Consider the following 22,082-nt stretch of genomic DNA (forward strand, 5'->3'; position numbering starts at 1 on the left):
ATTTGAAAGGCAAGACTCATCAAAGGTACTTGATTACCTTAGCATTCCCAAAGAGAAGAAAGGCAGAAAAGTCTCCCCCTAATTACCATAACAGAGGTGGATAGCATTTTATGGTCAAGTTCTTTTTGTTGTTATTGCTTGCTCATTTTCCCCAGCCTATTTCTTGACTTTGAACATTTATTTTATGCTGAGTTCTGCTCATCTGGTGTTGGTAAGTCACCATTCCAAGCCTCAGGCTGTGTGTGTGTGTGTGTGTGTGTGTGTGTGTGTGTGTGTGTGTGTGTGTTGATGTTTTTTCAGAGCTAGTTTTAGAGCTCTGCAGTTCTTCAGTGCTTCCAAGGTGGTATGATCCAGAGAGAGGTGCAGTCACTGCTCTCCTGGTCTCCATTTTGCTCCTCTGCAGCTGCAAGCAGTAAGACTCTTCTTGGCCCCAGAACTATGACCAGGGCTCCTGCTCTCCTGCATCCACCTTTCAAGTGCACCTCTCTGTCTTGGAACTGTGACCAGGGCCCCTGCTCCGTTCTGAGTGACTACAATCACTATTATCTGCTCTTAAACTGTGACCCAAAACTGGGCATGAGTAATAGAGGTGTCAGTCTGTGCCAGCTGCACCCAGTGTCAGCAAAGGGCCCCCTGTAATCTCTTTCTGACTATTTGTCTGACTGCCACTCTTACCATCTCTGGGTTGAGAGGACCCAAAGCTCTATTGTCCCTGGGCCACCACCGCTGTTGGTGCTGCCATGCCCTGGGCTGGCTCCTACCTGGATATCACAGACCTCCAAAGTTGTCTGAAGCTGAAAAAATATCTCATCCTGACCTTTTGTTGGTTCTGCTGCTCCAAAATTTGATTTGCAGTGTTATTTTAAAGGGTGGTTTTTTTGGGGGGGACGGATGATGGGAGAGTTCAGCTGTGTTTCTGCCTATATTCTGCTATCTTGGCTGAAAGTGTCTTCCTGGCTTTAAGGACAGATCTTTCCACTATACCATGATGCATCAGATTGATAATAATGATAACTATTATTATTGTTCTGTTCTATATGTAATATAGAATAGATATATGCCATTCAGTATCAAATATGTATGTATACAAATATTATGTCATTTCATGTGCATGACATGAAAATAAATATTAACACCTATTCATCAAGCACCTTAAAGTTTGCACAATGTTGTGATCTTCATGAAGAAACCAAGAATGAGAGAGATGAGGTGATTCACATGACTGTCAGTTGTTATTATTATTAAATCCCTTTCCTAAGTAAGAAAATCTCAAAACCCAGGGGAAATATGCCAGCTTCCAAAACTTTAGCAATTTTTGTGCCTGGGGCAAGTTGCTGGTGGTAGGGATGGGAATGGAGCAGCTTCAAGCCTAGGGGAGAAAGCTTTCCCTGAGGCCCCCATGAGATTTCTAGGCTGAAAAGGTAGGTTTGTTATTGGGAAGGGCAAGTCAGTAAGCAAGGCAAGCAAGTGTGCCTCAGGACTTTGAGAGGTGTCTATACTTCTGAGAGGGAAGGAAATGTGGCCCAAGTTAATGAAGCTATAATGAATGAGTCCTCTACTACTACCACCACCACCAGGGCTGGGCATGGGCATGGGCTTGGTGTGCAGGGGCAGGAATGTTAGGGAAGGAAGTTTTAAGTGAAAATTTTCCACTGTGGAACACAGCCCTGAATTAAGTCAAGACGTAGTTGTGTAGACCAACTTGATCATGATTAGAGCTAGGACAAGTTTATTTTGTAGAATAATGATGGGATTTTTGATAGGTCTGGAAAAAGTAGGCAGAACCTTCCGTAGGCTTGGTTGAAAACCTACTCTTCTTTTTTATATCTTTATAGAAGAGAAAAGAAGGATTAATCATATCTTTGTAGGTGGGAAGGAAATAAGGTCAGGGGAAAAAAATCTTTAATTGAGATTCAATATTGAGTTCCAGAAAGTTAAATCTCTGTAGATGCCAAGAAGGTAAATTGCTTTTGTCCTAGTTTGACTATAGACTGAAGAGTACTTTAGACAAAAATAATTCAACTCAAGCATTTATTCAGCATATACTTGATGCAAGAGGCTGAAAATACAAAGACAAAAATGAAATAGTCTTTGCCCTCAAGGATCTATGCTACTCTGAAGGAAGATAACACTCACACTGATGAGGAAATGCAAAGTATATAGAAAATGAATACCAAGTAAGTCATAGCAGGAGGCACTAATAATTTAGGCAGTCAGGAAAAGTTGCTTTTGGGTCTTGAGCTGATCCTTGAAGTGAGTTAGTAGAAAAGGGGAACATTCAAAAGCATGGAAGACAGCTTATGCAAAGGCCCAGATGTGGGGAATAAATGTCAGGGATGGAGCTGACATGCTTTAAGAAGTAATGCTGCATACATATACAAATATGCGCACAAAATACACAAAATCAAGGCATTAGTTGATTTGGCAAATGAGGAAAGGAGGTAGAATGTACTTTGAAGTTACCTTGAAGGAAACTGAGGATTCTCCTAGAGATGGTAATATGAAGGGAGTAGGTTCTAGGTCTAAGAACAACCTGGGGGATGGAATACTGTCTATGAGAAGAAGCAAAGAGTTAATTTTGGCTCGTTTGAAGAGTGTGTAGGGTAAATGAGGAGATGTTATTTCATCCCACATCTCTCATGGATTTCAGATATTTTAATTTGTACTGTAGTAATTAATGTGGCAATTTGTCATTCCTTTAGCTATACTGTAATTTCTCTTTATTTTTTCTTTTAAATATTTATGTATTTATTATGGTCACACTTGAGTTCCAGGCTGTTTCCCACCCACCCAGTTCTGCCCTGGATAAGGCCAGCATTTGACTCAGATATTTATGTGAACTTATAAATAAATACATGCTTCCATATGTCAATTCTTTCTCCCAGAGGTGGATATCATCTTCCTTCATAGGACTTTTGTAGTTGATTTGAATATTCATATAACTCAGAATTGCTTAGTCATGCACAGTTATTCTTCAAACAATATTGCTGTTGGTGTATACAATGTTCTCTTGGGTCTTATACTGTAATTTCCAGAGGGCATGACTGTCTTTTCATCTGTGTCTTCTTCACAGTGCCTATGGAGTTGCATGCAGTAGTCCTTATTTTTTTAATAAATAATATTTTATTTTTCCCCAATTACATGTTAAGATAATTTTAACAGTTGGTTTTTTTTTAAAGTTTAGAGTTCCAAATTCTATCCCTTCTTTGCTCCCTCTGCACCCCCTCCCTGAGATAGTAAGCAATCTGATATAGGTTATACATGTGCAATCATGTAAAAACATTTCCATATTAGTCATTTTGTACAATAAGATTATAATTTTTAAAAAGAATGAAAGAATTTGAAAAATAACATGCTTCAGTCTGTATTCAGGCAATATAAGTTCTTTATCTGGAGGCAGATAGTATGTTTGCTTCATTGTTAGTCCTTTGGAAATGGTCTTGATCATCGTATTGCCAAGAATTAAGTCATTCACAGTTTTTTATCATACGATATTGTTGTAACTGTGTACAATGTTCTTCTAGTTCTGTTCACTTCACTTTGCATCAATTCATATAAGTCTTTCCAGGTTTTTCTGAAATCATCCTGCTTGTCATTTCTTATAGCACAATAATATTCCATAACAATCATATACCACAATTTGTTTAGCCATTCCCCAATTGATACAAATCCCATTTCCAATTCCTAACTACCACAAAAAAGAGTTGCTATAAATGTTTTTGTACAAATAGGTCCTTTTCCCTTTTTTTGTCTTTGTGCTATACACACACACACACACACACACACACACACGCACACACACACACATATATATATATATATATGTACACACACACCTAACAGTGGTATTGTTAGATCAAAGGATATGCACAGTTTTATAGCCCTTTGAACATAGTACCAAACATGTAGTAGTCCTTAATAAATGTTTGTCAGATTGAATTGAACTTAGAAATCTTGGAGAATAGAATCTGCTATACCATAGTATACAATAATTTCTGAGCTAGAAAGGATCTAAAGTACATAAACAGATAGAACAAATTTGTAGTGGAGTGTAACATCTGAAAAGGACCTTAAAATAAGTAATTGGAGAAAATAGGACACAGATGATTATACCTGCAAATTACCTTAAAATAGAGATTATTAGAACATAAATAGTGAAGTACTAAGTCTGGAAGTAAGGGACATTCTCATATAGAGTGCTAGAATGTTAAAGCCAAAAGCTTTCTCACCCTGGAATGTCACTCTGCCCCTGAGTCCCTCTCCTCTCATTGATCAGCCATTCCTAGAAGCTCCATTTTAAGGAAGGGGCCCACGCCAGCCATGTTGACTCCATCATTTGTCTTGGGGCCCCACTCCTGATTATCTGGGCCTCTTTCTCACCATGAGTCCTCCTGGGGACCTTCTCTCTTCTCTCTCCTTTTTCAATTCTCCTTTATTTGTTATCTTCCCCAATTTGAATATAAGTTCCTTGAGGGAAAAGTCTCTCTTTGTGCTTGTATTTATATTCCCAATGCTTAGCACAATGCCTAGTACACAATAAGTGCTTAATGAATTATTATTGACAAGGATATTAAAACTGAGATGAGCCTTAGAAGACAGTGTGTCAGATAGCAATCAATCAATCAAGTATATATTGATTATATGCCAGACACTGTGTTAATCATTGGGATGCAGAGACAAAAGTGTAACAACATTCCCTGCCTTCAAGGAGCTCACATCCTATCAAGGGACTTAGGTAGATACATATGTAGATACAAAAGATATAATAAATACAAGATAATATTGTGGTAGGAAGGCACTAACTAGCACACGGAGGTTCAGGAAGGACCTCATTTAAAATTGGTACTTTATTTGCATTCTGAAGGAAACTAGGGATTCTAAGTGGCAGAAATGAGGAAGGAATACAATTCCAGAGATAAGGGACAGAAAAAAAAATGACCAAATGTAGAATGTTAATTTCTACAGATGTGCTTAATGTGGGATTTTTCAATTTGTTTTCAAAGAATATTTTGAATATCTTTTAAATATGATTGGTTTCACTCATAATCTAACTTTTTATATTTTTTAAAACATGATTCATAAAAAGAGTTCATCACATAGCCATCACACACACAGACACATACACACACACACACAAAGATAAGAATAGAAGCATGGAATAGAAAGGTGAAATGGATTGCCCTCAGTCATATAGAAGGTCAGTGTTGGAGTTGGTATTGGAAACCATGTTTTCTGAGGGTCGAGTACACTTCCGTTTTAGAACCATTATGCTGTCCTGCCTCTAATGAACATTTAATATGTAATTTGAGTCTGGCTTGTTCGTCAAAATCATTTCTTTTCCTGCCACTGACTACAAAGACCTGTTTAGGGCCCAGTTACTAGATATGGAGATCAGGTGGACTTTTTCCTTGATTTTTTTCAAATCTAGCAAACCAGGTAAATGACTGTTCATAGAGAACTTTTGCTGCCAAGCAGGCAAATCAGATCTTATCACAAGTAACATTTGGGAAGACAGGGATATTTTACACATTTCCTGAGGAGACTACATCATTCATTACATAAATACTCATTAAATGCTTACCAAGACCACATCCTTAGGTGCTGAGGTATAACCTAACCCCACTGGAAGGAAGTCAAGACCACAGACACTGACCTCTGCAAATTGCTAATAAATGGCATTTAATAAGAGGTTGGCCTGGTTATTTTGTAGTAATAATGCTGATATCATTTCAATCTCCTCCTACCTTCTGCAAGCAGCCTTTCTAGTATCATATCTTTACTCAGCCAACTGCTATTTCAGTTTATCCTGTATATATCTTATTTTTATATAGGTGTCTGCATGTCGTCTCTTCTGTTTGAAACAGCCTGAAGGCAGGGACTGTTTTGTATTTTTCTTTGTAATCTTCAGTTCTTAGCACAGTGCTTGACACGTAGTAAGCGTTGTTTTTTTTTTTTTCTTCATCTTATTATTTTTTTATTTAATTTATTTAATATATTTAGTTTTCAGCATTGATTTTCACAAGAGTTTGAATTACAAATTTTCTCCCCATTTCTACCCTCCTGCGCACTCCAAGATGGCATATATTCTGGTTGCCCTGTTCCCCAGTCAGCCCACCCTTCTGTCACCCCACTCCCCTCCCATCCCCTTTTCCCTTCCTTTCCTGTAGGGCAAGATAAATTTCTACAACCCATTGCCTGTGTATCTTATTTCCTAGTTGCATGCAAACACATTTTTTGTTTGTTTTTGAACATCTGTTTTTAAAACTTTGAGTTCCAAATTCTCTTCCCTCTTCCCTCCCCACCCACCATCCCTAAGAAGGCAAGCAATTCAGCATGGGCCACATGTGTATCATTATGTAAAACCCTTCCACAATACTCATGTTGTGAAAGACTAACTATATTTTGCTCCTTCCTAACCTATCCAACTTTATCCAGTTTTCTCCCTTGACCCTGTCCCTTTTTGAAAGTGTTTGTTTTTGATTGCCTCCTCCCCCATCTGCCCTCCCTTCTATCATCCCCTCTTTTTTATCTTCTTCCTCCTCCTTTCCTGTGGAGTAAGATACCCAGTTGAGTGTGTATGGTATTCCCTCCTCAGGTCAAATCCGATGACAGCAAGATTCACTCATTCCCCCTCACCTGCCCCCTCTTCCCTTCCTACAGAACTGCCTTTTCTTGCCACTTTCATGCAAAATAGTTTACCCCATTCTATCTCTCCCTTTCTCCCTCTCTCAGTATATTCCTCTCTCATCCCTTAATTTGATTTTATTTTTTTAGATATCATCCCTTCATATTCAACTTACCCTGGGCCCTCTGTCTATATATGTGTACATATATATATATATATATATATATAGACACACACACACATATATATACACACACATACATATATACATACACACACACACACACACACACACACACACACATGCATATTCCCTTCAGCTACCCTAATACTGAGGTCTCATGAATCATACACATCATCTTTCCATGTAGGAATGTAAAGAAAACAGTTCAACTTTAGTAAGCCCCTTGGGATTTCTTTTTCTTGTTTACCTTTTCAGGCTTCACTTGATTCCTGTGTTTGAAAGTCAAATTTTCTATTTAGCTCTGGTCTTTTCACTGAGAATGCTTGAAAGTCCTCTCTTTTATTGAAAATCCATATTTTGCCTTGGAGCACTGTTAAGGGCAAGTTAGATCCGAGCCCTGCCCTCCTCACACCTCCATGCCCAGAGCCTGCTGAGGTAAACTCAGGGCTCTGAGATATGGGTGGAGCCAGGAGGAGGGGTCTCGCCTTTGTTGCCTTGGTAGCAATTCCAGGTCTTTGCAGGGATCTGCTTGACCATATGACACTTCTAGCTCTCTGTCTGGGTTTGCCAGAGCACATGGAACTTTCGTTTCTTTGCCTGGACTGCCTGTCTGCAGGGAACTTTGGGTTAGTGTGGAAAGAGAAGGGGAGGAGAGTAGGCAGAACCAGGGCGTCCCTAATGCCTAAGTAACCAAAGATATAAAAATGATGCTTGCTGAAACAATAAACGGAGTCACTCACCACCTTCGGCTCCCACCCCATTCATTGTCCATGAGATCAGGCCCTTTGCTTGGCAAAGGCCTGGGTGTGGGGGGTAACAGACCCCCACAAGTTGGTTGTTGGGTCAGAGGACCTCAACAGAGCATGATACTCAGTTTTGCTGGGTAGGCGATTCTTGGTTTTAATACTAGCTCCATTGACCTCTGGAATATCGTATTCCAAGCCCTTCAATCCGTTAAGGTAGAAGCTGCTAGATCTTGTGTTAGAACCGCAGACTCCTTCCACTCTGTCCCCCGCAGCTTTTCCCACTAACCATCTCTGTTGTCTTTGGTGTTTGTGGGTTGAGAAGTCTGGTAACTGCCACAGCTCACTAATTCAGGGCGCTAGGGCCTGTTCTACCCAGCTCCTGGTCTGGTTGGTCCTGCCGCCACCCATGCTGGGCTCCACTGGGCTTCGCTGTCCTCCACTCCCAGCTCTGTCCATGATAGACCTCACCCAGCGACCATCCAGGTTGTCCTTGGCTGGAGCCCTACCTCCCTCTGCTATTTTGTAGGTTCTGCAGTTCTAGAATTTGTTCAGAGCCATTTTTATAGGTTTTTGGAGGGACCTGGCAGGGAGCTAACGCAAGTCCCTGCCTTCTGGCCACCATCTACATAGTAAGCATTGTTGACACGCTTGTTGACTGTTGACTGACGTCCTGACTTCTCTCACTCCTACTCTTAGGGTCTGTCTCCTTTTCTTCAACTGAGCTAGGACATGATCAAGGAATCTCAGAATGGAAGTAGAATTTGTCCTCTGGTCCAACCCCTATATCAGTCAGAATCCCCTTACAGCATGATCAACAAGCCATTTAACTTTTGCTTAAAGACTCCTAAAGAAGGCTAATCCACTTCCTCTCAACTCTCCCCAACCAGATTGTAAGCCCCTGGAGAGGGCATTTTTTGTTTCCCATACTTAGAAAAGTACTTGGTACATAGTAGGTGTTTATTAAATGTTGATTGATTGACTGTGTTGATGTTTTGTTTTGTTTTGTTTTTTACTGTAGCCTGTTCAACTATTATTACCTTTTTAGGGTCATCTCTGCAAATCTGATAGAATAGAGAGTGAAAAATCATGAAATAACCTAAATAGCAGTTAATAAAAAAATACAGATAAACTGGGCCTAAGCAGTTCCAAATTTCAATCTATACTTTTAGGCAGTAATTCTTAAAGTAATTTGGATCAATTAAAAAAGAGAGACTTTAGTTGAATTGATTAGCTAAACAACATATAGAAGCAAATATATCCAGTAAATTAGTATTTGATTGAAACCCAAAGACCCTAACTATGAGGATTCTCTATTAGACAAAAACTGATGGGAAAACTGGAAAGCAGTATGGAAGACTTTAGATTTAGACCAACACCTTATACAAAAATAAGCTTCAAATTGTTCCATGATTTTTATGTAAGAGCTAAAATCATAAACAAATTTGAGAAACATGAAAAAATTACCAAACACATAAACATTACAGAAAAGTTCACAATGAAACAAGGGACAGAGACCTTTACAGAAGATAAGATGGATAATTTTGATGACATAAAATTTAAAAGCTTTTGCACAAACAAAACCAAACAAAAAATGGGGAAAAATCTTTGCAACAAGTTTCTCTGATAAAAGTCTCATTTCCAAGATATATGAGGAACTGGCTTAAATTTATATGAACACAAGCCATGTCCCAATTGCTAAATGGTCTAACTCTAAGCCTAGGAACAGACATTTTTCAAGGGAAGAAACTCAAGGTATCTATAGCCATATGATAAAATGTCCCAAATCACTCCTAATTAAAGAAATACAAAAATAAAGAAATTCTGAGATGGTATCATATGTGGCCTGACTAGGGCAGAATAAAGTGGAACTATAACTTCCTTTCTTCTGTACACTATGCCTAACTTAAAACCTAAGACTATAATACATTTTCTAGAAGTCATATCGTGTTATAGCTTTAACTTGAATGTGTAAGGCAACTGATAAGTCTTGCATCTTTTTTCATGTTTCCCTCTTTATTTCCCTCCAGGGATGTATTTCCCCAAGGTCTACCTGATGAGTATGCCTTTGTTACTACCTTCCGGTTCAGGAAAACTTCTCGAAGAGAAGACTGGTATATCTGGCAGGTCATCGACAAATATGGAATTCCACAGGTATGTCATCTTCCTTTGGTTGATTGATTGGTTTTCCTGTTCTTATAGAACCAATTGTTTCCTTTTGGTAAAGACTCTACTTCGCAGAGTCCCAATCATTCAGAGATAGGGCTGAATCATACTACTTAATATTATTTGGCTGATTTGATTGCTATAGTTTTCAGGTCAGTTTCTTGCTTTGAAGTAGAGGAAGGACAATACAGAAAATAGAGAACTTTGGTTAATTGGTTTGCTAGAGGCTGGAATGTGGTACCTGTGGCCTACTGTCCTCCCTGGCTACTTTTAAGTACCAACTAAAATCTCATCTTCCAAAGGAAGACTTTCCCAACTCTTCTTAATTTTATTTCCTATTTATTCTGTATGTAGCCTGTCTGTATATTTTTGTTTGTTGTCTACTCAATTAGATTGTGATCTCCTTGGGGGCAGGGACAATCTTTTGCTTTTTTTGCATCCCCAGGACTTAGCACACTACCTGACATATAATAAGTGCTTAATAAATGTTGATTAATTGACTGTGATAAAGGAGGAGGCCCCTAGTGACTGTGTATTTTCCTGATGAGAATTTAAAGCAACTTGATGAGGAGAGTAAAAATATTGTAAAAGCAAGTAAAATAAATGTTATATCTACTGGATAGCTGCACTGACTGACAGACAGTATCAGAGAAACTTTATCTAGGTAACAGTGGACCCAGCAGTGAGGATTGGCATTTATGTACAGGGCATATGAGTTTATGGCTATGCAGATTCAACTTCAAGAGAAAGGCACATGGCTAGCATTCTTTTTTTTTTTTTGCAAGACTGACTGATGATGCCATTAATGTAGGGAGCTCACAAAGAAGGACTTCCTCTATCAATGCAGATTAGTGCCTTCACTTCAACCTAGAGTTTTAGTGAGTTGCCTGATACCCTGGTAAATTAAGTAACATGCTATGGGTCACTCAACTAGTATCTCTTAGAGGAAAAACTTGAATCAGGTCTTTGTGTGTCCAAGTCCAGCTCTCTAGCCATTACATAATACCTGCTCTTTGATATCATACTGCTTCCACAAAAAAAAGGATGTTTTCTCAAATGGAGGCTTTGTATGGGATAAACTGACATTCATTAACATTTTATGCTTCTCCCAAAAGCACTGTTTGTTTTTCTGTGCTGACTGCCACCTAACTTTGACTACTGTTCTTCCCTTCACTTAATGCTCCTTCCTAGCCCTTTGGATTTTAGGCCCTCATGAATTTTTTGGCTTAACTCAACTTGGACCAGGCTCATTTCCTAGTATTTGCTCTTCTTCTCGTTTTGTTAATTACCTCTAATAATGCCTTAAGTCATTCTTTAAGATTGGAATGGAACTTAGGGAAGTCACTTGTGTTAAATGTTGGCCTTCTCTAGTGTGGAGTTGGGAGGGAGAGAAGAAAACAGATTGGAACTCAAATGTAACAAAAAACAAAGAAAAATAAAAAATTGCAAACTATAAGTATTTCTAATATTTCTAAGATGTGTAATTTATCAGTATTGTCATTTCTTTCACTGTGACAGATCATAACTCCCCCCACCACACACACACACACACACACACATACAGTTAGTAGCTAGCCTTTGAAAATTGTTGTTACCAAGTTTATCACACTATAGCCAACCAGGTGGTGAGCCTCTCTAAATGTAACTAGACTGGTCCTTGGAGAAAGCGAAAACAAAAGCCATACATATATGGCTGTCATGAGAACTATCACTGACCCTTTCTACCTTAAGAATATGATTGTATTCTTAAATGCATGTGAGTTTAAGGATGCCTATGTATATGGCACTTGTGTATGTAGGTAAGGAGTAGTTATGTCAATGTCCCTCTCCCCACAATCATCTCGCCTGCATTTCACCTTATTTTCCACAAGAGTAACATGTTCCTTTCCCATTCTTTTCCATTCTTTTCCCTGTCCTTCTCCCTTTCCTTCTCTTTCTTTCTATCCTTCCCTCCCCTTTGCTTCTTTCATTTCCCCTTTTCCTTTCCCACTCGATCTCTCTATGATTGGAAGTGCAAGAGATACTCATGGACTAATAAGAATAGCAACTACTATTTATAGAGCGTGTGAAGGTTTGTAATGTGCTTTATGAATATTATCTTGTTAGAGTCTTATAATAATTCTAATTATAAATGTTATAATTATCCCCATTTTACAGATTAAGAAACTGAGGCAGGTTGAAGTGACATGACTTGCCTATTTTCACATAGCTAGTTAGTGTCTGAGGCCAGATTTGAACTTGAGTCTTCCTTAACTCCAAGTCCAGCTCTTTATACAATGTGCTGTCAATGCTGGTCATTGTGGAAGTTTTAATCTGCTCCGTTTCCCACCTGGATTGGTTCACTCCCCTTTAGGCAGCCTGTTGGCCCTCACAACTCCCTATATTAGTACCATCCTTAGGGCAGATGAGCTCCCTGGCTCAAAATCCCTGAGTTTGAGAGATCTACCAACTTTGGCCTCCCCGGTAGAAGCAATTATAGGCAGGCAACACTATCCCCAACTCCAGAATTCTTTCCATACTAGATCATGAAATGCAGTAACCTTGGCCCAGTGTTATGAGTTAAATATTTCTCCCTCTCTCAAATATCATTCTATCTTTATTTTGTCCACTTCCTCACTTTGGCTTTTGCTTTTCAACTGCTGTTTTCCCACTACCCTCCAAGATAATTTTTGGCTTTCCACTTTGATGGGTTGGAGAGGGTGACTTTCAGCTCCCATCTAAATGGGGAATGTGAAACTTGGTAATCACAGTCATCCCAGAAACCAATTGGTGTGTCATCAAAGATCTCATTCTCTGGCAAATTGTTAGCCCCTTTGCTGACACAGTTAATGAGCCAACCATATGTCAGTCAGTCATCTGCCTTTGTCTTCACCTGGAAAATGAGCTTTTGGAAGGTAGATGCCAAATTCTTCTATAAGCCACCATGTTTCTCTTTGGGAAGTATATAAAAAGGAGGTGACTATGGCTTTCTCCAATTCTGTCCTCTTCATTTGCCATATGGAAGAAAGAGCATTCAGGACACCTGGGGTCTCTTCTCAGCTCAGGATTACCTTGCTTTAGAAAGGACACTAAACTTTGAGGTAGAAGTTCTAGATTCAAGCCTTAGCACTAATGCTTGCTGATTGACTTTAGGTAAATCACTTGGCATCTCAGAATGTCTGCTGCCTTATCTGTAGGAAGGAAAATAATAATGCTTGTATTTGCACATATAACGCAAACACTTAGTGTGTAGGGTTATTGTGAGGAAAATACTTGGTAAACCCTAAAGTATCAAATACAGATGAGAGCCCAGAGGGACTTTAATATGCCTAGAAGATAGCCTTATCCCCATTTTGCATACCTAATTGAGATATGGAAAATCTACCTGAACTACCCAAGGCCATATGGTAGTGGTGGATTCTCTACCAATAGTCTCTCATATTGCTCTTTTCACTACACCATCCCGGTGTTTTGTTCTCTCTGATACTAATTTTATAACACTGAGTCAAGCTACTTTTTGTGTATATGTCTCAGTATTCTCATCAGTAATAAATGATCTCTAAGATTCTTTCCACTGCTAATACTCTATGTGCCAGGTTTACTTCCAGTTGTAACATTTTATAGTTCTGTAATTCTATAGATCAGGGAGTAGGTGGCACCTCAATTGTTCAGTCATTTTCAGTTATCTCAAACTAACCCCATTTGGGATTTTCTTGGCTAAGATACTAGAGTAGTTTGCCATTTCCTTCTCCAGCTCATTTTATAGTTGAGGAAACTGAAGCAAACAGGTGTCAGTGACTTGCCCAGGGTCAAACATCCAGTAAGTGTCTGAAGCTGGATTTGAACTCAAGATGATGAGTCTTCCTGACTCCAGGGCCATGACTCTATTCACTGAGTCACTTAGCTGCTCAGGTACATTTAAACAAGATGGAAGTTTGTGAGGATATAGTTGTTTCAAAGGAAAACATGCCATATTCTCTGGCCCTGTGTCCAAGTCAGTGGAGGGTCAACATCTTACTGCCACTTCTCAAGGCATGGCAGAACTGAAAGGATTTAAAGTTGAATTTGAATACTTGTCAGGTATAGTATAAAATAGATGCCTTTTGCAGACACAATAGATGGCTGTTTAAGGTCCCTTCCAATTCTCAAATGCTGTAATTTGGTGAAGTGAAGCCTTGACATCCTGATTTTTGGTTTGTCTTCTTTGACTTGAACTGAAGTACAAATCTAACATAGCCCATTTCTCCTAGATCGGGAACTAACACTGCTTCTGCTAATATCCATAGTTCTTTAATGTTTCAGAAGTACCATAATTTCACTGGGGTAGAAAGGTTTATTCTCTTTTCTTTTCTTCCCTTCTCTTCCCTTCTCCTTTCTTCCCTTCCCTTTTCTTTTCATTTTCCTCTCTCCACTCACCTCCAAGCCACATCCTCTATAGCCATCTCACTAACTGTCTCACTACTACACATGTACCATTTCCTTCTCCAGTCTCCTCTCCTGCTTTCCAGTTTTAGAAGCATGGCCCATGATCAATTTAACTATCTCATTTTTTTACTAGGTTGGGAGAAGGGGGAGAAAAAGGGATGAGAACACTGGGCGCTATAGTAAATATATAAAAATCATCTCATTTGATCCTCACAACAGTAGATCCTATTATTGTACCCATTTTTATATTTGCAGAAACAGAAGGAAATAGAAGTTAATGACTTGCCCAGGGTCACACAGCTAGTTAGTTTCTAAGATCAGAAAATATCATCAATCTATCCCTCAAAAGTTGACTTTCCAGTTGTAACTTTCCAGACTAAAGTTTTGCCACTGACCTCCACTCTCCGATGTGTGTTGTTTCCCCCATTAAACTATAAACTCTTGAAGGACAGAACTCTGCTTTCAGTAATAACTTTTTACCATTGTTGCTCTATGGCAAAGTGACCTGGGATACTACAGTTTCTGAAGAATTAAAGATGAGCATCACACCGAGGGTACTGGAGAGTAGAATGTTGTGGTGAGCAGATTGCACCATTTGAGGAACTCTATATTGTAATATTAATAATAATAAAGACCCTCATGAAGGCAGTTTATGATAAGAAGGGAAGATGGTCAGGTCATATGGTAAGAGAAGACTTCTGGACTGCTAGAATGATCCCTAGGTACCCTTATGATTTCAAGAAAAAGCCAAGAAGGCTCCAGCATGTTGCATTGTCCCTGAATAGTGAACTTTGGAGAAGTCTTGGTCAAGGGTTATACAGGATGAGCAAGAATGGCTGAGATTCAGGTTGCAACATTGGATGGCACTCCCAAATCAGAAATGGTGAAGTGATTATATGGTAACAATGTTGGAGTTCCCAAAGCAATATCCCAAAATAATCCCCTGAATCACCATTCATTGTGATATAGCCACAGAAAAGCCATAGGCTTATAATCAATATGAGAACTAGATTTGAGCCGCAGGTCTTCCATTTACTGCTTGGGCAAGTCACTTTACCCTTTGAGCTTCAGTTTCCTCCACTGTTAAATGGGGGAGGGGGACAGAAAATGTGTGGTTCCTAGATCACAAAATTATGACAGAAAATATTTTTATAAGTGCTATAGGAAGATGAGAGAGCCATCCTCAAAGCTAGGAATTTTTCAGTCTTATCTGACTCTTCATGACTCCATTTGGGGTTTTCTTGGAAAAGATACTGGAGTAGCTTGTTATTTCCTTCTCCAGCTCATTGTACAAATGAGGAACTAAGGCAAACAGGGTTAAGTGACTTGTCCAGGGTCACACAGCTAGTAAATGCCTGAGGCAGGATTTCAACTTAGGAAGAGGAGACTCCCTGACTCCAGGCTTGTCATTCTACCCACTGTGCCATCTAACCACCCAAGATCTGGGTTCAGTTCCTTTATATGACACAGGAACTTTAAGGTAGTTGTTTCAATTATTAGTATTCTAGGAAACTCTAAGATTATAAATTTCAGTGAAGGTGCCAACCTACATTTGTAGGAGTTTCTTTGCCTGAGAGTTTTCTAAACCAGTGAAATTTCAGTTCTACTCCCTATCTCTCTCCTTATTCTTATAAAGCTGGTATGAGGACAAGAGAAGAAAGGAGAGAAAATAGAAGTAACACAGGTGTAGACATTACTGATGTCACCTTGGACAAACCACTTTAGCCATTGGATGGATGTTCAGCTTTCCCATCTATAAAATGGGAATAATAATCTAGGCCTACCAACCATAGGTTTGTTATGAAGAAGTTTTATAATAGTTGTGAAAGAATTTTGTACCTATAGATAACTAAAGAAATAGATGTAACTATTAAGTTCTTTATAGGATTTCAGAGTCATCCGAAGATCTTTCTCAGTGGGAAAACTTTCCAAATTTTTGAAACCAAATGAGTAGGGCAGGCTTTTGATCTTTGGAGTGGTAATTGCAGGTAATCTAAGCTGTCTGCCATCTGTGACTATTCTTTTAATTTGTGACACTCCTCATTTCCTCTTCATGAAACTCAATAATCCTTCTTAGTTGGAGCCCTCTTTTTCCCACAGCTTGAATGAGCAACTGACCATTAGACAGAATTTGTAGTGTTCTTTTAGATGGAATAGATTTAGTCTCTTTGCCCAAAACTAATACTGGTTCTTGGGCAAGAAGTTTTACTCACCTTGAAGTTCAAAGTACCCTGTCACATTGTATATTAATCAATTGAAAAAAAATCATATCATCATGAGAAAATGATTGTGAAGCAGAGTCATGGAGTTGGAGTCAGAAGACCAAGATTCCAATCGTAGCTCATTACATACTAGATTTATTGCCATGGGCAAGTTAATTGATCTCTCTGAACCTCAGCACACACATATGTAAAATGGATATACCTATTTCTGGGGAGATGGTGGTCAGAGAGGTAATAAAAGAGCCTGCCTTCCCAATGTGTCCCTCAAAAACAACGAAAGAACTATGTAAAAAAGAAAATTTAAATCAGGATGGTCATACCTGCAGCATCTATTTTATTGTAGACAGTAAAGTAAATATAGAATAATACAAAGTAATATGGAGGATTAGGAATGGGTTTTTGTTGTTGTTATAAAAGAAGATGGATCTTTTCTGAACTGTTGAATTAAGAAGCCAAATTTTCTGACTCTAAATACTATACTCTTTGCCATCATATCATGCTTGTTTAGTCTTCAAAATAAAAGTGATCATGAGTGTTTTGGAGCATGGGAGGACACCAGCCTAATAGAAGTGGAGGATTACGGTGGCTAGATTATTGAAATCTAGTTTGAAGATTTTGGACATCTGTCAAGTAGGGAACAGGGAGCTTTTTGAACAAGAGTGTGACATGAAGAAATTGGTGATTTAGGGTAATACCTCTTTTCAGCATCAGGGGAGAGACTGGAGGCAGAGAGATGAAGGAGTGGTCTGAGCCTAAGGTGATAAGGGTCTGAACTAGGGTTTGTGGTATAGGAGTGAGAGTAGGTAGAGAAACATTAAAGGGGAATTTCAAGGGAAAACCCCAAGAGGATTTGTTGACTGATTGGCTATAAGAAGTCAAGCAAAAGGAAGGGTCAGTGGCAATACCAAGGTTTTGTAGTTAAGGGAGTGGGAAGATGACAAATACATTGACAGGGCAGTTGGAAAGAGTAGCCAGTTTGGAATGGAAAACAAGGAGTTCTACTTTGGAGGAACTGAATTTGAAGTGACCTTAAGACTTCAGGCAAGAATTCAGGAGAAGAGGAGGAAAATAAGTACATCATCAGTCTTGAGGTGATAATTTAGGCCATGAAACAGCAAAAAAATGAGAATGAGATATGTATTTTGGGAGAAAGCCAGTTTAGGAATTTGTATTGCTTGACTATGCCTATTTGTTACAAGGATTTTGTTTTTCTCCCTGCACCTCACCATTGTAGTGCCTTCCTTCCTGTTCATTATCTCCAATTCATCCCGTATTTATATTATTTGAACATAGTTGTAGGTTGTCTATTAGCCTATAACACATCTTGAGAGCAAGGATGTTTTTTTTGCCTTTCTTATATCACTGGTGATTAACAAAAAGTGCCTGACACATAGTCAGCAGTTAATAAAATTTGTTTACTGTTGACTGATTTTCAATGGTAGAGATAGGAGGGAGAAAAACAATTGTTTTAACTGGAAAAATAAAATTTAATTAAAAATTCATATCTATATTGCCTACCTCACCAGGTTATTCAGTTTCCAATGAGACAGAATTACTGTAAAGCACTTCACAAACTTTAAGACACTATATGGATCTGAGTTATGATTATTATTCCGAAATGGCATTGTCATTCATATTCAAGGATCTTTCATATACAGTATCATATAAAACACATAAACTTAAAGAAGGAATTAGAACAGTTACCTCATAGAACTAATAGGATATATATTTATAATGTCTCCACTGTGACCATGGTATTGTGGTTGTTTAAAACAGTTGACCTTTGCAGCCTGACTTCAGTGACCTTGTTCCCCAAATTGTTCTCAGGAGCAATAGAAGTTGGCTGCTGCTCACTCCAAAGACGGATTGTTTAGCTAACTCATTATTATCAAGGTGAATGGCTGTGAAGAGAAGTCATGGCTTTTGTCAAGAGCTGGTTTAGCTATTTCTACTCCCTGATAATTTCTGCTTTCTGGCTCTCTCCCTGGTCTGAACTCTCCCTCTTCAGGGAATCTGGTGGGATATGCTTGGCCTCTTGCCATTCCCTTTCTTGCCATCTGGAATAGCTCTTGAATCCCTCACCACCTCATTATTCTGTGATCTCCTTTTATATCTCATTTGCAGACTCTTCTGTCCTCCTCCTGTCTGACTCTTCCTTCATTCTTCTCTCCTCCTGCCAAAATGAGCTCAGTGCTGAAACCCTACAGGGCTGCTTGGTGATGAAGTCTGTGTTAATGATACAGGTCTAACTCCCACAGTCCATCTTGGTAACCACTCCTAGCTCCTTAGTGAAGGATTGGCTAGACACAAGATGAGTAGAAAATAACCAGGAAGTCTGGTGATGGTTGAAAATAAGATAATATAAGCCAGCAATATAGTTTTTGTTTTGTTTTGTTTTGTTTTAAGGTATGATTCTGGCCTGGAGAGAGACAAAGTGGTACAAAGGAAAAGAACATTGGGCTAGGTGAAGGAAACCTAGGTTCCAGTCCCATTTCTGCCTCTGATTTACTGTACCTAGTTTTTGAGAGAGAGAGAGAGAGAGAGAGAGAGAGAGAGAGAGAAAGACAGAGAGAGAGAGAGACAGAGAGAGAGATTAGAAAGAGAGAGAGAGAGAGAGAAGAAGAGGAAGAGGAAGAGGAGAGAGAGAGGAAGAGAGGTTTCTATCCTGAATTTCATTCTCTTATCACCATTTGCCAGAAATATTCCACAAGCATCTCAAATTCAATATATCTAAAATGGAACTCATCTTTCCCCCTTCCTCTCACATTCCATCCCTTTTCCTAACTTCTCTCTTTCTGTTATGGATGCCATTATCCTTTTGTTTACCAAGGCTCATAACCTTGGAATCACCTTTGACTCTTTTCTGTTCCTAACCCCTCCATATCTAATTAGGTGCCAAATCTTCTCAATTATAACTCCACAACATCTCTCACATCTGTCTCCTTCATTCTACACACATGACCACCCCCACCGTGGTTCAGCTATCACTTATCTAGACTATTTCAGTAGCCTGTTAATTGGTCTGTTTACCTTAAATATGTCTCCTCTCCAATCCATACTTCACACAAATGCCAAAATGATTCTCTTAGAACAAGATCTAACCAAGTCTTTCCCCTGCTTAAGAAGCTTTTAGTGGTTCTCTCTTGCCAAAGGAACAAAATACAGCCTCCTCTGTCTAGCATTTAAATCCTTTCACTGTCTAGGTCCAGGCTATCTTTCCAGTGTTAATGAATATTAATCCCTGCCATATACCTTATATTCCAGCCCAACTGACCTGTAGTTTCCCATACATTACGTCCCATTTCCAATCTCCATGCCTAGAATGCCCTTATTAACTCTGCTTCTCAGAATCCCTAGATTCCTTCAATCCTCAACTTGTGTCACCTTGTACACAAGGTCTTTACTGTTCCTCAGATATTACTTCATATTTGCTTTGCATTTGTATTTAGGTATCTGTGTACCTTTTATTTAGTAGAATGCTTAAATTCCTGGGGAACAGGAACTCTTTTTCTTTGTTTCTGCATCCCAACATTCCAGTATAGTACCTAGCATGTAGCATGGGGCTTAATAAATATTGAATGAATGTCAAATGAATATAAATATTCTCCATAGAAGTCCCTTCTCATTTAAAAATGTTCCATTTTCTTTTCAGGTCTCTATCCGGCTAGATGGAGAGAACAAAGCTGTGGAGTATAATGCTGTGGGAGTGATGAAGGATGCAGTCCGGGTGGTCTTCCGGGGTGTGCCAGTTAGTGACTTGTTTGACCGAAACTGGCACAAGATTGCTCTCAGCATTCAGGCCAAGAATGTGTCCCTCTACATTGACTGCAAGCTGGTACAGACGCTGCCCATTGAAGAGAGAGAAAACATCGACATCCAGGGAAAGACCGTGATTGGCAAGCGCCTCTATGACAGCGTGCCCATTGATGTGAGTGACCTTCTGCCTAATGAAACCCCAGTGCAGCCAGCTCTCATGGCTTTGGGCCTCCAGAATAGCCTTTGTTAGCTTTACTAGGCTCATGAAATCTCCTCTGAATTCATAAACTTGGTCACATAAGTTGTAAATGAGGATGAATGTGAATGACACCCTGCTGTCCAAAGCAATATCACATAGATGGGGAAAAAACAAAAAAAATCCAAATGTGAAGTTAGGGGATCTGAGTTTAAATCCTGACCACTTTGTGACTTCTATTAATTGATATTTTGTCAATGATTTATAACAGTAGACGATATATTTTGATTTGCCATCTTAGTAAGAGGTGTGAAGTAGCTTGGCTTCATTTACCAAAGCATTTACATACATTTCTATGCTTGTATGAGGGCCAAAAAATCCCACTGTGGGCAGCATTTTGGACAGCCCTGATATAGAAAAAGACGTATATAGCATTAGTGTCAAATTTGTAGATGACACAAATACTAGGAGAGATAGCATACTGGACAATAGGATACAAAAAATATAAACAGGCCACAACAATGTACCATTATAAGTAAATGAAATATAATCAGTCAAATATAAATTCCTATATTTGTGTTCAAAAATCAGTTTCATAGCTATAAGATAGGGAAAACAAGTTTGAACATCAGTTTATCTGGGGAAAAATAATCTGTGAGTTTACTGGATTGCAACTTCCATACAAGTTTAGAGAATGACATAGTAGCCAAAAAAACTAGTACAATCTTGTGCTACACTGAGGGCCATAGATTCTAGTAATAAGGACAGAACCACTTTGTCCACTATCCTGGACAGGTCAATCTGGAATATTCTATTTGACCCGAGGTGTCACAGTTTAAGCAGGGCATTGACACAGGCCCAAAGGAAGGCAGACAAGATAGGAGAGGACCTCCCTTTCATGCCATATGAGTGTTATGTAAAGGAACTGGGAATGGTTAACTGGAGAGAAGATGATTAATGGAGGCCATCATACCTCTGGTCAGATATTTGAAAGGCTACAGTATGGAAGAGACACATGTTCCATGGCATCCCAGAAGACAGAACTAGGAACAACGTATGGAAATTGCAAAGTAAATCTAAGCTTAATGTAAGGAAGTGTTGCCTGATGGTTGGAAGTATTTGCAAGTAGATTGGGTTTCCTTGGTACAAAATAGATTTCCTCCTTTTTTTAGAAGTTTTCAATTAAAGGCTGGATGATGATTTGTCCAGGATTTTTTAATGAAGATTCCCTTTTAGGTATAGGTTGAATTAGATGGTTTCTGAAAGTGCTTCCTACTCTGCAATTCAATAGAAGTGGAGAGCGCATGGATGGCCAATGCCTATTCACTCCTCTTCTCAGGGCCTCAGTGTCATCATCTGAAAAATGAAGATAATAGCAATTAAACAACCTACCTCACAAGATAGCTATGGCAAAAGAACCTTGTCAACTTTGAAGCACTATAGGAATACGAATTAGCCATATTATTATTAATAGTAGTGCCCACTATTGATTGTTCTCCAAGGGGGATCTTACTTTAAGAAAACCTGTTATACTCAAAGTTAAATTCACAACAAGAAAATGTGGTGACTCCAAGGGCAGGATCATTTATATTGAAAAATATTTCTTCACTTTACAAGAACATTTGCTGATGGCTTCTTTATGAAAAACATTACCAAAATAGAGAGGCAAGCAGGTAGAGTCTAAGGACACAAACTGAGCTTAGAAGTAAGGATAATTAGGAATGTGGGCTGCAATAGTCAGAAATGGCTTTCTGCACCAGATATAGATTGAGTTTAACCTTTCTGA

General features: G+C 39.0%; 1 protein-coding gene across 1 annotated transcript in view; it reads left to right on the top strand.

Annotated features, from left to right (window-relative positions):
- The window catches only part of COL22A1 (collagen type XXII alpha 1 chain), a 570,107-nt gene that overhangs the window by 149,799 nt on the left and 398,226 nt on the right, over positions 1–22,082 (top strand). Inside the window, exons 5-6 of the mRNA XM_036741444.1 lie at positions 9,583–9,706; positions 19,997–20,272. Coding sequence (XP_036597339.1) covers positions 9,583–9,706; positions 19,997–20,272 — 400 coding nt within the window. The remainder of the gene's footprint in view (positions 1–9,582; positions 9,707–19,996; positions 20,273–22,082) is intronic.

This window comes from Trichosurus vulpecula, chromosome 1 (genome assembly GCF_011100635.1).
Source record: "Trichosurus vulpecula isolate mTriVul1 chromosome 1, mTriVul1.pri, whole genome shotgun sequence".
Taxonomy (NCBI): Eukaryota; Metazoa; Chordata; class Mammalia; order Diprotodontia; family Phalangeridae; genus Trichosurus; species Trichosurus vulpecula.